This window comes from Crocuta crocuta, unplaced genomic scaffold (assembly GCF_008692635.1).
Source record: "Crocuta crocuta isolate KB4526 unplaced genomic scaffold, BGI_CrCroc_1.0 scaffold152, whole genome shotgun sequence".
NCBI lineage: Eukaryota > Metazoa > Chordata > Mammalia > Carnivora > Hyaenidae > Crocuta > Crocuta crocuta.
The window spans coordinates 4988726-5002971 of NW_027528798.1; the positions used below are offsets into that span (position 1 = coordinate 4988726).

The 14246-nt window shown below is 38.7% G+C and overlaps 1 protein-coding gene across 3 annotated transcripts in view; it reads left to right on the top strand.

Moving 5' to 3' along the window:
- The window catches only part of NFATC3 (nuclear factor of activated T cells 3), a 135955-nt gene that overhangs the window by 108722 nt on the left and 12987 nt on the right, over positions 1–14246 (top strand). Inside the window, exon 10 of one of the 3 annotated variants that reach the window (XM_077755638.1) lies at positions 13919–14093. The exons of the other annotated variants lie outside the window; for them this stretch is intronic. Within the exon in view, the coding sequence (XP_077611764.1) occupies positions 13919–14052 (134 nt within the window). The 3' untranslated portion in view covers positions 14053–14093. The remainder of the gene's footprint in view (positions 1–13918; positions 14094–14246) is intronic. 3 annotated transcript variants of the gene reach the window in all.

Genomic DNA, 14246 nt, shown 5'->3' on the forward strand with positions numbered 1-14246 from the left:
TTGTCACAGCTGTTTAAGCATTTTAATTAAGATTACAGTATTGTTAAACTAGACTGTCTTTGACGATTAGATAGAAGCCCATTTAATTTGTGATTGAGCTGAATCCTGTTACAGAGTTCCATTAGAGTCCCTCAATTCCCACTCGTCCTCCTTTGTTCACAAACAGAGCTGCAGCTGCAGCTTTTCAGCAGAGAAGAGACTACGTGATAAATATAGCCTGACCTACTGCTGTGGTGAAAACTGACACTGCCACTTGCAGGCTCTGTGCAGTAACTTGCTGATCCTAAATGTAGGGCAGTTACTAATTCGACTGTAAACAGGAACTCTAGACGTGACCTCAGATACTGCAGTTCTGTATGTAAGTGACAAGCAGAAGTGCCTAATTTTAAGTAGCAAGGGAATGATAAACACAAGATTAAGGATGGGGAAAGCAAGAGGCTGGTATGCAGGAGCAGAGGTAAATATTATTGTCAGTGTTCACTTCTACCTGTTGGATATTAGTTTCACTGCTGTTTATTGTATTTAAGTAAAATGAAATAAAGCCATGCATAGTCAGTGGTGAGAATGGGTCACAAATGAGGTATTAGTGACTTTGGGGCACTGAGGTAAAAGGGAGGTAGAATACACTGAACTTTTTCCTTTAACTGAGACTCTGGGTAACTCCTGAAGCATATATGTACTCCTGAGCATCAAACATATTTATGATGAATAATTCCAGAGGTAGGAAAGTCCCATAAATAATGCCCAGCTAGGCTTTGGATAGTGACTCATACAGAACAGATCATGATGGGGATTCAGGACCTTAGGCATAGCAACTCTTAGACATATGTTAAGAAAGTTTCATTTCAGAACCAGTGAAGCAACTGCAAACATTTGGGAAGATCTTTTTATTTCTTATACCAATTGTGTCTGTGTACAAATTAATTGTACTCCATTCAGACAAACATTTTTCTTTGAGTCAGCTTGACACTGAAATTTATACATAAACTAAGAAAAACCCAAGAGAGGCTACCATTAAATAATTGGCATATATCACGGCATATCAAAAGACTTCAAAAGGATGCCTGGGTGGCTCAGTCATTTGAGTGTCTGACTCTTGGTTTTGGCTTATATCATGATCCCAGGATTATGGGATTGAGCCCGAAGTCAGGCTCTGCGTTGAGTGTGAAGCCTGCTTAAGATTTTCTCTCTGTCTCTCTCCTTCCCTCTGCCCCTCTCCCCTGCTCACACTTTCTCTCTAAAATAAAAAGTCTTCAAAAGAAGTTAACTTTAAGAACTATATTTAAAGGGGCGCCTGGGTGGCTTAGTCGGTTAAGCGTCCGACTTTCGCTTAGGTCATGATCTCGCGGTTCGTGGGTTCGAGCCCCACGTCGGGCTCTGTGCTGACTGCCAGCTCGGAGCCTGGAGCCTGTTTCAGAGTCTGTATCTCCCTCTCTCTCTGACCCTCCCCTGCTCATGCTGTCTGTCTCTCTCCTAGAAATAAATAAAAAATTTTAAAAAAAACACTATATTTAAAAATAATGAGGGACGTCTGGGTGGCTCAGTCGGCTAAGCATCTGACTTCGACTCCGGTCATGATCTCATGGTTCATGAGTTAGAGCCCTTTCTCAGGCTCTCTGCTGTCAGCACTGAGCCCACTTTAGACCCTCTGTCCTCCTCTCACTCCATCTCTCCCCACTTGTGCTCTCATTCTTTCTCAAAAATAAATACGCTTAAAAAATTAATTATGATTGGGGTGCCTGGGTGGCTTAGTCGGTTAAGCGTCCGACTTTCGCTTAGGTCATGATCTCGCGGTTCTTGGGTTCGAGCCCCGCGTCGGGCTCTGTGCTGACTGCCAGCTCAGAGCCTGGAGCCTGTTTCAGTCTGTGACTCCCTCTCTCTCTGACCCTCCCCTGCTCACGCTGTCTCTCTCTCTCTCTCTCTCCTAGAAATAAATAAAACATTTAAAAAAAATTAATTATGATTACTGTTTCTTGATAACCATTTTTTGAGCTCTTTTGTAGGTGCTTTGCTAGTATAGTAGTAGTTCATTATTTAGAGATGTGGCTCAGAAAGCATAACTATTTTCCCATTGTTATATGGCCACAAACACTGAGACTAGCATTTGAATCCAAGTCTACCTGAAATTCAGATTGTCTCAAATGTTCAGTGGTTTCTGAAATTGCTATAATTGATTATAATCTCACCTTTATAAGGACAGTGGTATCTTTCTTGGGACACCTGGCTGGCTCAGTCGGTTGAGTGTCTGACTTTGGGTCAAATCATGATCTTGTGGTTCGTGAGTTCAGCCCCTGCATGGGGCTTGCTGCTGTCAGCACGAAGCCCACTTCAGATCCTCTGTTCCTCTATGCCCCTCCCCCTCAAAAATAAACATTTAAAAACAAAATTAGTGTCTTCCTTGTGTGAGATAAAAAACCAGTGTCTAAAAATGTATTCTATTTTACAATTTCTATCTTGTTTTTGAGTTCCTTTGGAAATGGATCCTTCACAAAGAGGAAAATATTTTAAGTGAGAGAAATAATTTTAGGGTCACCAGTTCAGCTTTTTATGGTTTGGTGGGAATTAATAATTCTGTGGCCTTGTGTGATAAGGTTAACCTCTTGCCATGGATCTTAGCTTTTGATAAAACATAGATTAAATATATACTCAAACAGCTTTTCTCTGTTTGAAGATGTCTTTTTTTTTTTTTTTTTTTTAACTACCTACCTGTATCTGGCTAGGAGGAAAAGTATGAAACTCTTAAGTTCTGGTGGAAGTTGAGAGTGATGGCATCTAGCTTTACATCTATAAGAATTGGAACAAATTAAGTCCCTTATATTGTGTACTTAAAAGCATCTGTAGATAGTTTTATGTAGAATGGGAGTTTTGTGGTGCCTGGGTGGCTCATTCGTTAAGCACCTGAGTTTGGCTTAAGTCATGGTGTCACAGTTCATGAGTTTGAGTCCCACATCAGGTGAGCTTGAGCCCCACTTCTGGTGAGCTCAAGCCCGCATTGGGTGACTACAAGCCCTGCTTCAGGTAGAAACACAAGCTTTGGGTGAGCCCTGATTCTTTCTCACTCTCCCCTTCATGGGATTCTCCTCCTCTCTCTGCCCCTTGCTCACTTGTGCTCTCTCTCAAAAAAAGAAAAGAAAAAATGCTAAAGGTACAACAAAGTACATAATGAAGATTCTTTCTCCTAGGTACATAATTGTCCTCTGTATGGACAGTTGGCTTACTTTGCTTGGCTGTCACCAAAAGGGTATTTTATGCATTAGTAAGCAATTGTGTACATTTTTAAATTATTTTTACTAGTATAGTATGTACATTCTGCATTTTGCTTTTCCCATATATTGAATCTTGGACATTTTTCAGAACCGTACTTTTATCTATTTAATAAGTATAATAAATAATTTTTTACAAATGTTATTTCCTACCTTTTACATCTGTTTATGTATTTATGATAAATTCCTAGAAGTGAGATTTTGAGGCCAGTATTTTGAGAAAGATTGCTAGGTTGTCTTTCATAAAAGTTGTACCAATTTATGGGGCACTTAGGTGGTTCACTCAGTTAAACATCCAACTCTTGTTTTTGGCTCAGGTCATGTTCTCACAGTTTTGTGAGTTCGAGCCCTGCATCAGGCTCTAAGCTGGCAGCAGCATGGAGCCTGCTTGGGATTCTCTCTCCCTCTCTCTCTGCTCCTTCCCCACTTGCACTGTCTCTGTCTCTCTCAAACAAATAAAATTTAAAAAAAAATTTACATTGCCACTGGCAACGTAAGAGTATCTTCAATATATGGGTAAAGCAAAATGCAGAACAAAATGCAGATATCTTATTTGCCAGTGGAATCAGTGGAAAATAGCTTCTTGCTACAATTTTTTAATTAATCAGTTAATTAATTTTTCTTTATGTTTTATTTATTTTTGAGAGAGAGACCGCGCAAGCAGGGGAGGGTCAGAGAGAGAGAGAGGGAGACAAAATCTGAAGAGAGGCTCCAGGCTCTGAGCTAGCTGTCAGCACAGAGCCCGATGCGGGGCTTGAACCCACGAACCGCAAGATCATGACCTGTGAGCCGAAGTCAGACGCTTATCTGACTGAGCTATCTCGGCACCCCAAGTTTATTTATTTTGAGAGAGGGAGAGGGCAAGCATGTTGACATGCACAAGTGGGAGAGGGACAGAGAGCGAGGGAGAATGAGAATCACAAGCAGGCTGTGTGCTGTCAGTGCAGAGTCTGATGTGGGGCTCAATCTCAACAGCTGTGAGATCGTGGCCTGAGCCAGAATCAAGAGTCAGATGTTACCCACTGAGCCACTCTGGTCCCTGCTTCTCAGTGTAATTTTAGTTTACGTTTCACTTGGGAGTAAGATTGTATATACCTTTTCATGTGCTTAAGAGAAAATCTTTGTCACAAATCTGTGATCTCTGTTGGTATTCACTTACTTTTCTATTTGATTATTAATCCTTTTCTTACTGACCTATAGACTATAGAAGCCCTTTATGTGTTAGGTTCCTTACCACATTGAGCTATGAGTTGACAAAACTTTTTCCCCAAGGTAACATGAAGTCTTTCCATAAAGAATTTTTTTTACATTATATAACTTATAAATCATTTGTTTTAGGGGCGCCTGGGTGGCTCAGTTGGTTAAGCATCTGACTTCGGCTCAGGTCATGATTTTATGGTTTGTGAGTTCAAGCCCCGCATCAGGCTCTCTGCTGTCAGTGCAGAGCCTGGAGCCTGCTTTGGATTCTGTGTCTCCTCTGCCGCTTCCCTACATGTGCATTGTCTCTCTTCCTCTCTCAAAAATAAATAAACATGTTTAAAAAAATAAATAAATCATTTGTTTTGTCTTCCATAGCTTCTGGGATGTTGTAAATCTTTAATTGATCAGGAATTTATTTTGGTGGAATGTATGAGAAATTGAAAAGAGAAATTTTATTCTTTTCAGGTGACTACTCAGTTGTCCAAGCATTGTTAAGTAATCGTTTTTCTCATGTGATTTAAAATGCTAACTTTAGGGGCACCTGGGTGGCTCAGTTGGTTGAGCGCCTGACTTCAGCTCAGGTCATGATCTCATGGTTCATGAGTTCGAGCCCCACGTCAGGCTCTGTGCTGACAGCTCGGAGCCTGGAGCCTGTTTCAGATTCTGTGTCTCCCTCTCTCTCTGCCCCTCCCCCACTCGTGCTCTGTCTCTGTCTCAAAAATAAATAAATATTTTTAAAAAATAAAGTAAATTGGGGGGCCTGGGTGGCTAGCCGGTTGAGCATCCGACTTCGGCTCAGGTCATGATCTCATGGTTCATGGTTTCAGCCCCATGTTGGACTCTGTGCTGACAGCTAGCTCAGAGCCTGGAGCCTGCTTCAGATACTGTGTCTCCCTCTCTCTCTGACCTTCCCCTGCTCATACTGTCTCTCTTTCTCAAAAATAAAACTTTTTTTAAAAAAAATAAAATAAAAAATAAAATGCCAACTTTATCTATACTTCCTTATACATTTCGGTCTCTCTCTCTCTGAACCTTCTCATAGTAGGAAATTTTAATTTTATTTTTATAATGTTTATTTATTTATTTTTGAGGGGGGATGCACAAGCAGGGGAGGGGCAGAGAGAGAGAGGGAGACACCAAATCCAAAGCAGGCTCTAAGCCCTGATCTCACAGCGCAGAGCCCAGCACAATGTTCGAATTCAGGAACTATGAGATCATGACCTGAGACAAAATCAGATGCTTAACTAACTGAGCCACCCAGGTGCCCCAGATATTTTAATTTTAAATCTTTAACCTTGCATTAGGAATTCAGTAGTGTGAGTGAAACAATACATAATCTTATTGACTGCTTCTTTATAATGGGATCAATGATACTTTTACAGTGTAATGCTGATTTATATAATATGAATTGTTGCACACATAAAGTATATAAGTTGATTACATCAAGTTATATATTGTAGGGATTCCTGGGTAGCTTAGTTGGTTAAGCGTCTGACTCTTGGTTTCATCTCAGGTTATGATTTCACAGTTTCATGAGTTCTAGTCCTGAATCAGGCTCTGTGCTGACAGTGCAGAGCCTGCTTGAGATTTTCTCTCTGTCCTCCTGTCTCTCTGCCTTTGCCCTGCTCACACTATCTCTCAAAATAAATAAAGAATTTTTTAAATAAAAAATTTATATATTACTTGCCCACATTTTGAATTAAATTATACTTGTTTATTCAAACAGCCTTTATCAAGTGTCTATTACATGCTAAGTACTATTATTATAGACGCTCAAAGAATAAAACAGATCCTTAAAATCATAGAGCTTACATTCTAGTGGAGAGTGATAGACAGTAAACAATAGACACAATAATTAAGTAAATTATAAAAGATGTTGGGAGTGCTATGAAAAAAGAAAACAAGCAAGGTGAAGAAGACCTGGGGGGTACCTTTGTGGCTTAGTCAGTTATATATCTGACTCTTGATTCGGCTCAGGTCCTCTCATAGTTCATCAGTGTGAGCCCCACATTGGGCTCCACGATGACTGCTCTCTCTGTCCCAAAATAAATAAATAAACTTAAAAATACATATTGGAGTGTTGTGAAGGGTAAAGTGGGGAGCAAATTGCAGTTTTAAACAGAGCAATCTAAGTAAGACTTATTGATGAGGTAACATTTGGTCAAAAACTTGAAGATAAGCAAATTACCAGCGTGAATACCTGTGGAAAGAGTATTCCAGGCAAAAGTGATAGGCACAGGAAAAACCCTAAGGTGAAAGAATACCTGGTTTATTAAAAAGGAAGACCAGTGAGGCCATTGTGGCTGGAACGAGATGGATCCAGGGGGAAAGTAGTAGGAAATGGGATCAAGGAGGTAACAGGGAGCTATAACATGTAGGACAGTAGTTCTCAAACTTTTTGATTTCAAGAGTTCCTTTATAATCTTAAGAATTATTGAAGTTTTATTTATGTGGTTTATATCTGTTGGTAGTTATTGTATTCGGAGTTAAAACTGAGGGGCACCTGGGTTGCTGTTTGTTTTCGGCTCAAGTCATGATCTCACAGTTTGTGAGTTCAAGCCTTGTGTCAGGCTCATCACTGCTGGTGCACAGCCTACTTGGGATTCTCCCTCTCTCCGTCTCTTCGTGTCCCTCCCCTGCTTGCTCGCTCGCTTCCTCTCCCTCTCCCTCTCTCTCTCTGTCTCTAAATAAATAGATAAATAAACGTTAAAAAAATGAAGTTAAAACTGAGAACTTTTAAAAACAAGAATACACAGGCACACATTCCATTATAGCAGTGAAGTTATCACATATCATGTAGCTCCACTGGAAAACTCCGCTATAGATTTATGAGAGAATGATAGTGACAAGTGACAAAGGCAAGAAAAATATTTTAGGATTAATGTAAAAACTGCATTAACATTGCAGACTCCCTTAAAAGTTCTCAGGGAAAAACCCTTATGTCCCTGATCATATGTTAAGAATTGCTGGGGGTGCCTGGGTGGCTCAATTGGTTGAGCATCTGACTTTGGCTCAGGTCATGATCTCACGGTTTGTGGGTTCCAGCCCCGTGTCGGGCTCTGTGCTGACAGCTAGCTCAGAGCCTGGAGCCTGCTTCAGATTCTGTGTCTCCCTCTCTCTCTGACCCTCCCCTGCTCACTCAGTCTCTCTCTCTCTCTCAAAAATAAAACCTTAAAAAAAAAAAATTGCTGTGTAGAGTCTTACATTGTAAGCTTACATTGCAAGGTTTTGAACATATGAGTTATGATCTATTTTAGGTTTTAGCTCTGGTTGCTGGTTAGAAAAAAGACTCCAGGGAAGCAAGGGAAGAAACAAGGAGACCAGGCAAAATGCTATTGTATTAATCTAGGCCAGAAATGATGTTTTAGACGAGGTGGTAAAATAAGGGGCTTTGAAATGGTCTGATTTGGGATGTATTTTAAAGACAAAGCCAATAGTGTTTCCTGACAGATTCCATATAAAGTATGAGAAAAAAGTTAAAGATGATACCAAGATGATGTTGTTGTTTTCTGAGAAACTGGAAAGATGGAGTTGCTATCACCTAATATGGGGAAGGCTATAGATGGAGCAAGCTTTGGAGGAAGATCATATGTTCAGTTTTGTATGTGTTGCATTTAAGATACTTGTTGAACATTCAAGTAGAGATATCAAATAGTCATTTGGATGAATGAGTCTAGAGTTTGGAAGTGAGTTTTAGAGTGAAGATAAAAATTTGAGAGTTGAGGGCATGCATATGGTATTTGAAGCCATGACACTAGATGAGGGCACTAAATGATAAGTTAATTGTCCTGCTTTTATCAGTTTAAGTATATTATTAATTGCATTTCTTTATAATATTGTAGAAGGCCTGCACATACATTTCATGAGACTCTACCTTCTTTGAGGAAATAAGTAAACAGATTCACAGGTACTAAATGACTTCTTTTGGATCACCAGTACCGTAAAGGATGCAACTAGAGTTCCAAAGCCTTTATTTTCACATACCCATGGCCTTGTTTGTATAAACCAGAAATGTCTGTATATTGATTAGGTGTCTAAAGCAGCTTAGTCAAGTGGAACGGCAACTTGGACAAGTAGGAAATTTTGTTCATCTTTCCACAAACATGTTACAGGTTTGTAAATATTTGTTTATTTAATGTTTGTTTATTTTTGAGAGAGATAGTGCATGTGACTAGAGGAGGGGCAAAGAGCAATGAAGACAGAGGATCTGATGCAGGCTCTGCGCTCACGTCAGAGAACCCGATGTGGGACTTGAACTCATGAACCGTGAGATCATAACCTGAGCTGAAATCAGATGCTTAACATGATCAAGCCACCCAGGAGCCCCAGGATTTGTAAATAGTTAATTTGTTAAAACTTTGAGATAAAAGGAACAAATTCTGTGTCCCACATTTCAAAATTGTAAGAGGAATTTACAAACATCTGGCAGGTCTTAAGCTTTGAGTTAATGAGAAAATCTAATTCAGTCATTTCATACAGTGTTCTCCTATAAGAAAACCCAAAGTTTCTGTTTGAAAATTTTTTAAATGTGGTAAAATGTACATAACAAAATTTAGCATTTTAACCATTTTAAATGTACAGGTCAGTAGCATTAAGTATGTTCACGTATTATGTAACCATCACCACTATTTTGAGAACTTTTGCCTCACCCTAAACAACAGTTCTGTACCCATTAAGCAGTAACTCCTTATTCTCCCCACCCCAGCTTGTGGTAATCTCTATTCTGCTTTCTGTTTCTATGACTTTACCTACTCAAGATATCTCATGTAAATAGTGGAATCATACAACATTTGTCCTTTTAGTGTTTGGCTTATTTCACTTCGCTTAATATATCCCCAGTTCAGCCATGTTGTAATAAGCATGTATCAGAATTTCTTTCCTTTTTATGAATAAATAATATTACATTGTATGTATAATCACATTTTGTTTATCCATTCATCTGTTGAAAGTCATTTGTCTCTACTTTTTTGGCTGTTATGAATAACTGCTGTGAACATTGGTGTGCAAGTATCTCTTTGAATCTCTCTTTGTCAATTCTATTGGGTTTCTCAGAAGTGGAATTGTTGTGTTATAATGAAATTCTTTATTCAACTTTTTGAGGAATTGGTGTTTTTCCCACAGTGGTTGCACCATTTTACATTTACAATGTTTGAGGGTTCAAATTTCTCTACATCCTTGCCAGCACTTGCTATTTTCCATTTTAAAATAATTATAGCCATACTGAGTGACTATCAAGTGGTATCTCATTCTGATTTTGATTTGCATTTCCCTAATAACAAATGATGTTGGGCTTTTCTTTTTTTCTTTTTTTTTAATGGTCTTTTTAAATCATTTCTATTTCTCCTCTGGGAAAACAGTCAAATCTCATTTTCTCCTTGTTTTTTTGTTGTTGAGTTGTAGGAGTGCTTGATATATTTTGGATACTAATCTCTTATCAATATATTATTTATAAATATTTTCTCCATTCTTTGTGCGCTCTCTTCACTCTTTTTATTTTTTAAGATTTTTTAATTTTTAAGTGATCTCTGCAGCCAGTTTGGGACTTGAACTCACAACCCAGAGATAAAGAGCTGTACTGTGTTCTACTGACCGAGCCAATTAAGTGCCCCTCTCTTCACTCATGATAGTGTCCTTTGAGCTTTTTAATTTTGATGAAGTCTTTGTAATCTGTGTTTTCTTTTATTGCCAGTGCTTTTAGAGTTCTCCTTAAATCTCCAGGGTCATGAAGATTTACCCCATGTTTTCTTCTTCTAAGAGTTTTATAATTTTATTATAAAATTTAAAAAAAAATTAATGTTTATTTGAGAGAGAGAGAGCATGTGAGCAGGGGAGGGACAGAGAGAGAGAGAGATTGTTTCACAAGCATGTTCCACACTATCCGTGCAGAGGCCAAGGTGGGGCTCAATTTCATGAACCATGAGATCATGACCTGAGTCGAAATTAAGTTAGACACCCAACTGACTGAGCCACCCAGGCACCCCAAGAGTTTTATATTAGCTCTTATGTTTAAGTCTCTGATCTATTTTGAGTTAACTTCGTATATGGAGTGACATAAGAGTCCAGCTTCCATTCTTTTGCATGTGGATATCTAGTTTTCTATGTATTATTTGTTAAAAAGACTGCCTTTTCCCCATTGAATGTTTGAAAATACTTGAAACAAATCCTGATATATTGTGAGGATTTGTTTCTGGCCTCTCCGTTCCTTTGGTCTATATGTCCTTATGCCAGTATCATGTTGTTTTGATTACTGTAGCTTTGTCCTAAGTTTTGAACTCAGGAAATGAAACCCTTCTATTTTAGTTCTTATTTTCAAAACTGTCTTGGCTCTTCCTGGTTCTTTGAGATTCCATATGAATTTCTGGATTGGTTTTTCTATTTCTGTAAAAATGCTGTTGTGATTTTGTTAGGTATTACTAACAGGTTGAATCTGTACATTGCTTTGGGTAGTAGTATCATTTTTGGGGAGGGGGTAGTGTTATCATCTTAAAAATATTAAGTTTCGTTGGGGTGCCTGGGTGGCTTAGTCGGTTGAGCGTCCGACTTTCGCTCAGGTCATGATCTCGCGGTTCGTGGGTTCGAGCCCCGCATCGGGCTCTGTGCTGACTGCCAGCTCAGAGCCTGGAGCCTGTTTCAGATCTGTCACTCCCTCTCTCTCTGACCCTCCCCTGCTCACACTGTCTCTCTCTCTCTCCTAGAAATAAATAAAACATTAAAAAAATTTTTTAAAAAATTAAGTTTCGCAATCCATGAACATGGAATATTTTCCAATTATTTAGAGACCTTAATTTCTTTCAACAATGTTTAGTTTTTAGTGTACATATCTTATGCCTCCTTGGCTAATTCCTGAATATTTTATTTTATTTTTTGATGTTATTATAAATGGAGTTGATTTTTAAATTCCTTCTTGGGTTGTTCATTGAAAGTACATAGAACACAACTCAATATTCTGTGTTGACTTTATATCCTATAACTACTGACTTTATTAATGCTAACATCTTTTATGTTGATTCTTTCAAGCTTTCTGTGTGTAAGATCATGTCATTTGTGAACAGAGATAATTTTACCTCTTCCTTTCCAATTTGGTTGCCTTATATAAACTTCTTTAGCCTAATAGCTCTGGCTGGAAATTCTTGTACTGTGTTGAATTGGAGTGGCAAAAGTGGACATCCTTATCATGTTCTTGACCTTAGGGGGAAAACTTTCAATCTTTCACCACTGAGTATGATGTGGTTTTTTCATGTGTGGCCTTTTTATCATGTGGAGGAAATTCCCTTCTAGCCCTAGTTTATTAGGTATTTTTTATCTTGAAAGTGAAATGAATTTCAAATGCTTCTTCTGTATCAATTGAGATCATCTGTAGTGTTTTGTCCTTTATTCTAATAATGTGTAGTAAATTACATTTGTTGCTTTGCATATGCTGAACTATCTTTGCATTCTGGGAATAAATCTCACTTGGCCTTGATGTATATAGTACTTTTAATATACTACTGAATTCAGTTTGTTAGTATTTGTTGAGGATTTTTGCATCTGTATTCACAGGGTGTATTGTGCAGTTTTCTTGTAGTGTCTTTGTCTAGCTTTGGCATCAGTAATGTTGGCTTTGGAATGAGTAAGAAGTATTCCCTCTTCTTTAATCTTTTGGAAGAGTTTAAGAGAAGATTAGTGTTAATTCTTCTTCAAGAGTTTTGTCGGAGTTTTTATGATAGGAAAAAACGAATCAGGTATTTTTTGAAGCTGTCAACAATGTTTCAAGAAATAGAAAGATGTCAGGGTGCCTGGGTGGCTCAGTCAGTTAAGTGTCCAACTTCGGCTCAGGTCATGATCTCACAGTTTGTGGGTTTAAGCCCTGTGTTGGGCTCTGTGCTAACCGCCAGCTCAGAACCTGGAGGCTGCTTCAGATTCTGTGTCTCCCTCTCTCTCTGACTCTCCCCTGCTCACGCTGTCTCTCTATCTCTCTCTCTCTCAGAAATAAATGAAAAGACATTAAAATTTTTTTTAAATAAAAGTAAAAAAAAGTAAATAAAATATAGGAAGATGTCTTAAGGACTATACATTTCCATAAGCACAATCTGAAATTACCATTGCATCATCCAACTCACAGAAGTCATCATCCAACACAGAAGTGTTGACTGCTTAGCTTTGTTTCTGGGCTTCTTTCTTCTTATTTATTGAATCACATGGTCTATACCTTCATGTCTGTTTTGAAGGATTCACCTGTGGAGTTTGGGCATCCTCAAAAAGGAGACTTTTGACTATGTAATATTCAGCCTCTAAAATACTTCACATGAGGCACCTGGGTGGACTTCGGCTCAGGCCATAATCTCACATTTTGTGAGTTTGAGCCCAGCATCAGGCTCTCTGATGCCAGCATGGAGCTGCTTTGGATCCTCTGTCTCCCTCTCTCCCCCTTTCCCATGCTCTCTCTCTTTCTCTCTGTCTCTCAAAAATAAACATTTTAAAAAATAAATACTTCACATATTCTTTAATCCTTAAATCCCCTTTGAAAGCTTGATGGATGATTTCAAGTTTAGTGATAAAAAAGCTTAGGACAGAAAAACTTTGCCTGTAAACACAAAGGATTTTTGGCTTTTGTGTTTTGTTTTGACTTTTTAATTGAGGCTGCATTTTGCACAGATTGTCTCCTCCTTTGTTTTACCTCCTTTATCAGCCTAAGACAAGGGTATTAATTTTTATTCACAGAGACTATATACAGATTGTCCTCTGCTAAGATAAAATAAGCATTCTTCTAAAATCTAAAAGGTTAGGTCCTTTTGTTTGAGGTTGGGCAAGCAAAGGCTAAAAATAATTCCTTAGAGGCCAGAGGAGAAGGCTTTGCATCCCTTGTGTTGGGGCTCTCTAGCCATCTGACTGTCATCTTTATCACAAAACTGACCAGTGGTGACTCTTCTTGGCTACAGTGACTTTTAAACATTTTAGATGGCTTCCTACAGTAAGAAGTAAGTTTGGGACACCTGGGTGGCTCAGTCATTTGAACGTCTGACTTCAGCTCAGGTCATGATTTCACAGTTTATGAGTTTGAGCTCCACATCGGGCTCGGTGCTGTCAATGCAGAGCCTACTTGAGATACTCTGTCCTCCTCTCTTTCTGCCCCTCCCCTGCTCAAGCTCTCTGTCTCAAAAATAAACATTTAAAAAAAAGAAGTTTTATAGCATGGCCTAGTACATAGCAAACAAAAATATATATACAACTAACATGAAAGTCTCAAAGGCCAGTTATTTTTTTTAATTCTTTTTAATGTTTGTTTATTTTTGAGAGAGACAGAGAGAAGGACAGAGTGCGAGCAGGGGAGAGACAGAGGGAATCAATCCCAGTCTGGCATGAGAGCCTGTGATCTTAACCACTATACCACACTGCCAGGAAACTACTTTTGTGTTCCTAAACCATGTTTTTAAAAAATTTTTTTAATGTTTCATTTTTTTTTTTTTTTTTTTGAGAGAGAGATAGATACAGCGTGAGCAGTGGAGGGTCAAAGAGAGAGGGAGTCACAGAATCTGAAGCAGGCTCAGGCTCCGAGCTGTCAGCACAGAGCCCAACGCGGGGCTCAAACCCGCAAACTGTGAGATCATGACCTGAGCTGAAGTCAGATGCTTGATCAGCTGAGCCACCCAGGTACCCCTCAAAGGCCAGTTCTTAACTTTTATTAAAGAAGATGTAGGCTGCTATTTTCTGTTTTGTTCTATTTCTTTTTAAAAAGATACTGTTCTCAACTTGCTGAATTGATTTCGTAACCTTGCAAATAAATACACACTTCAGTTTTAAAAA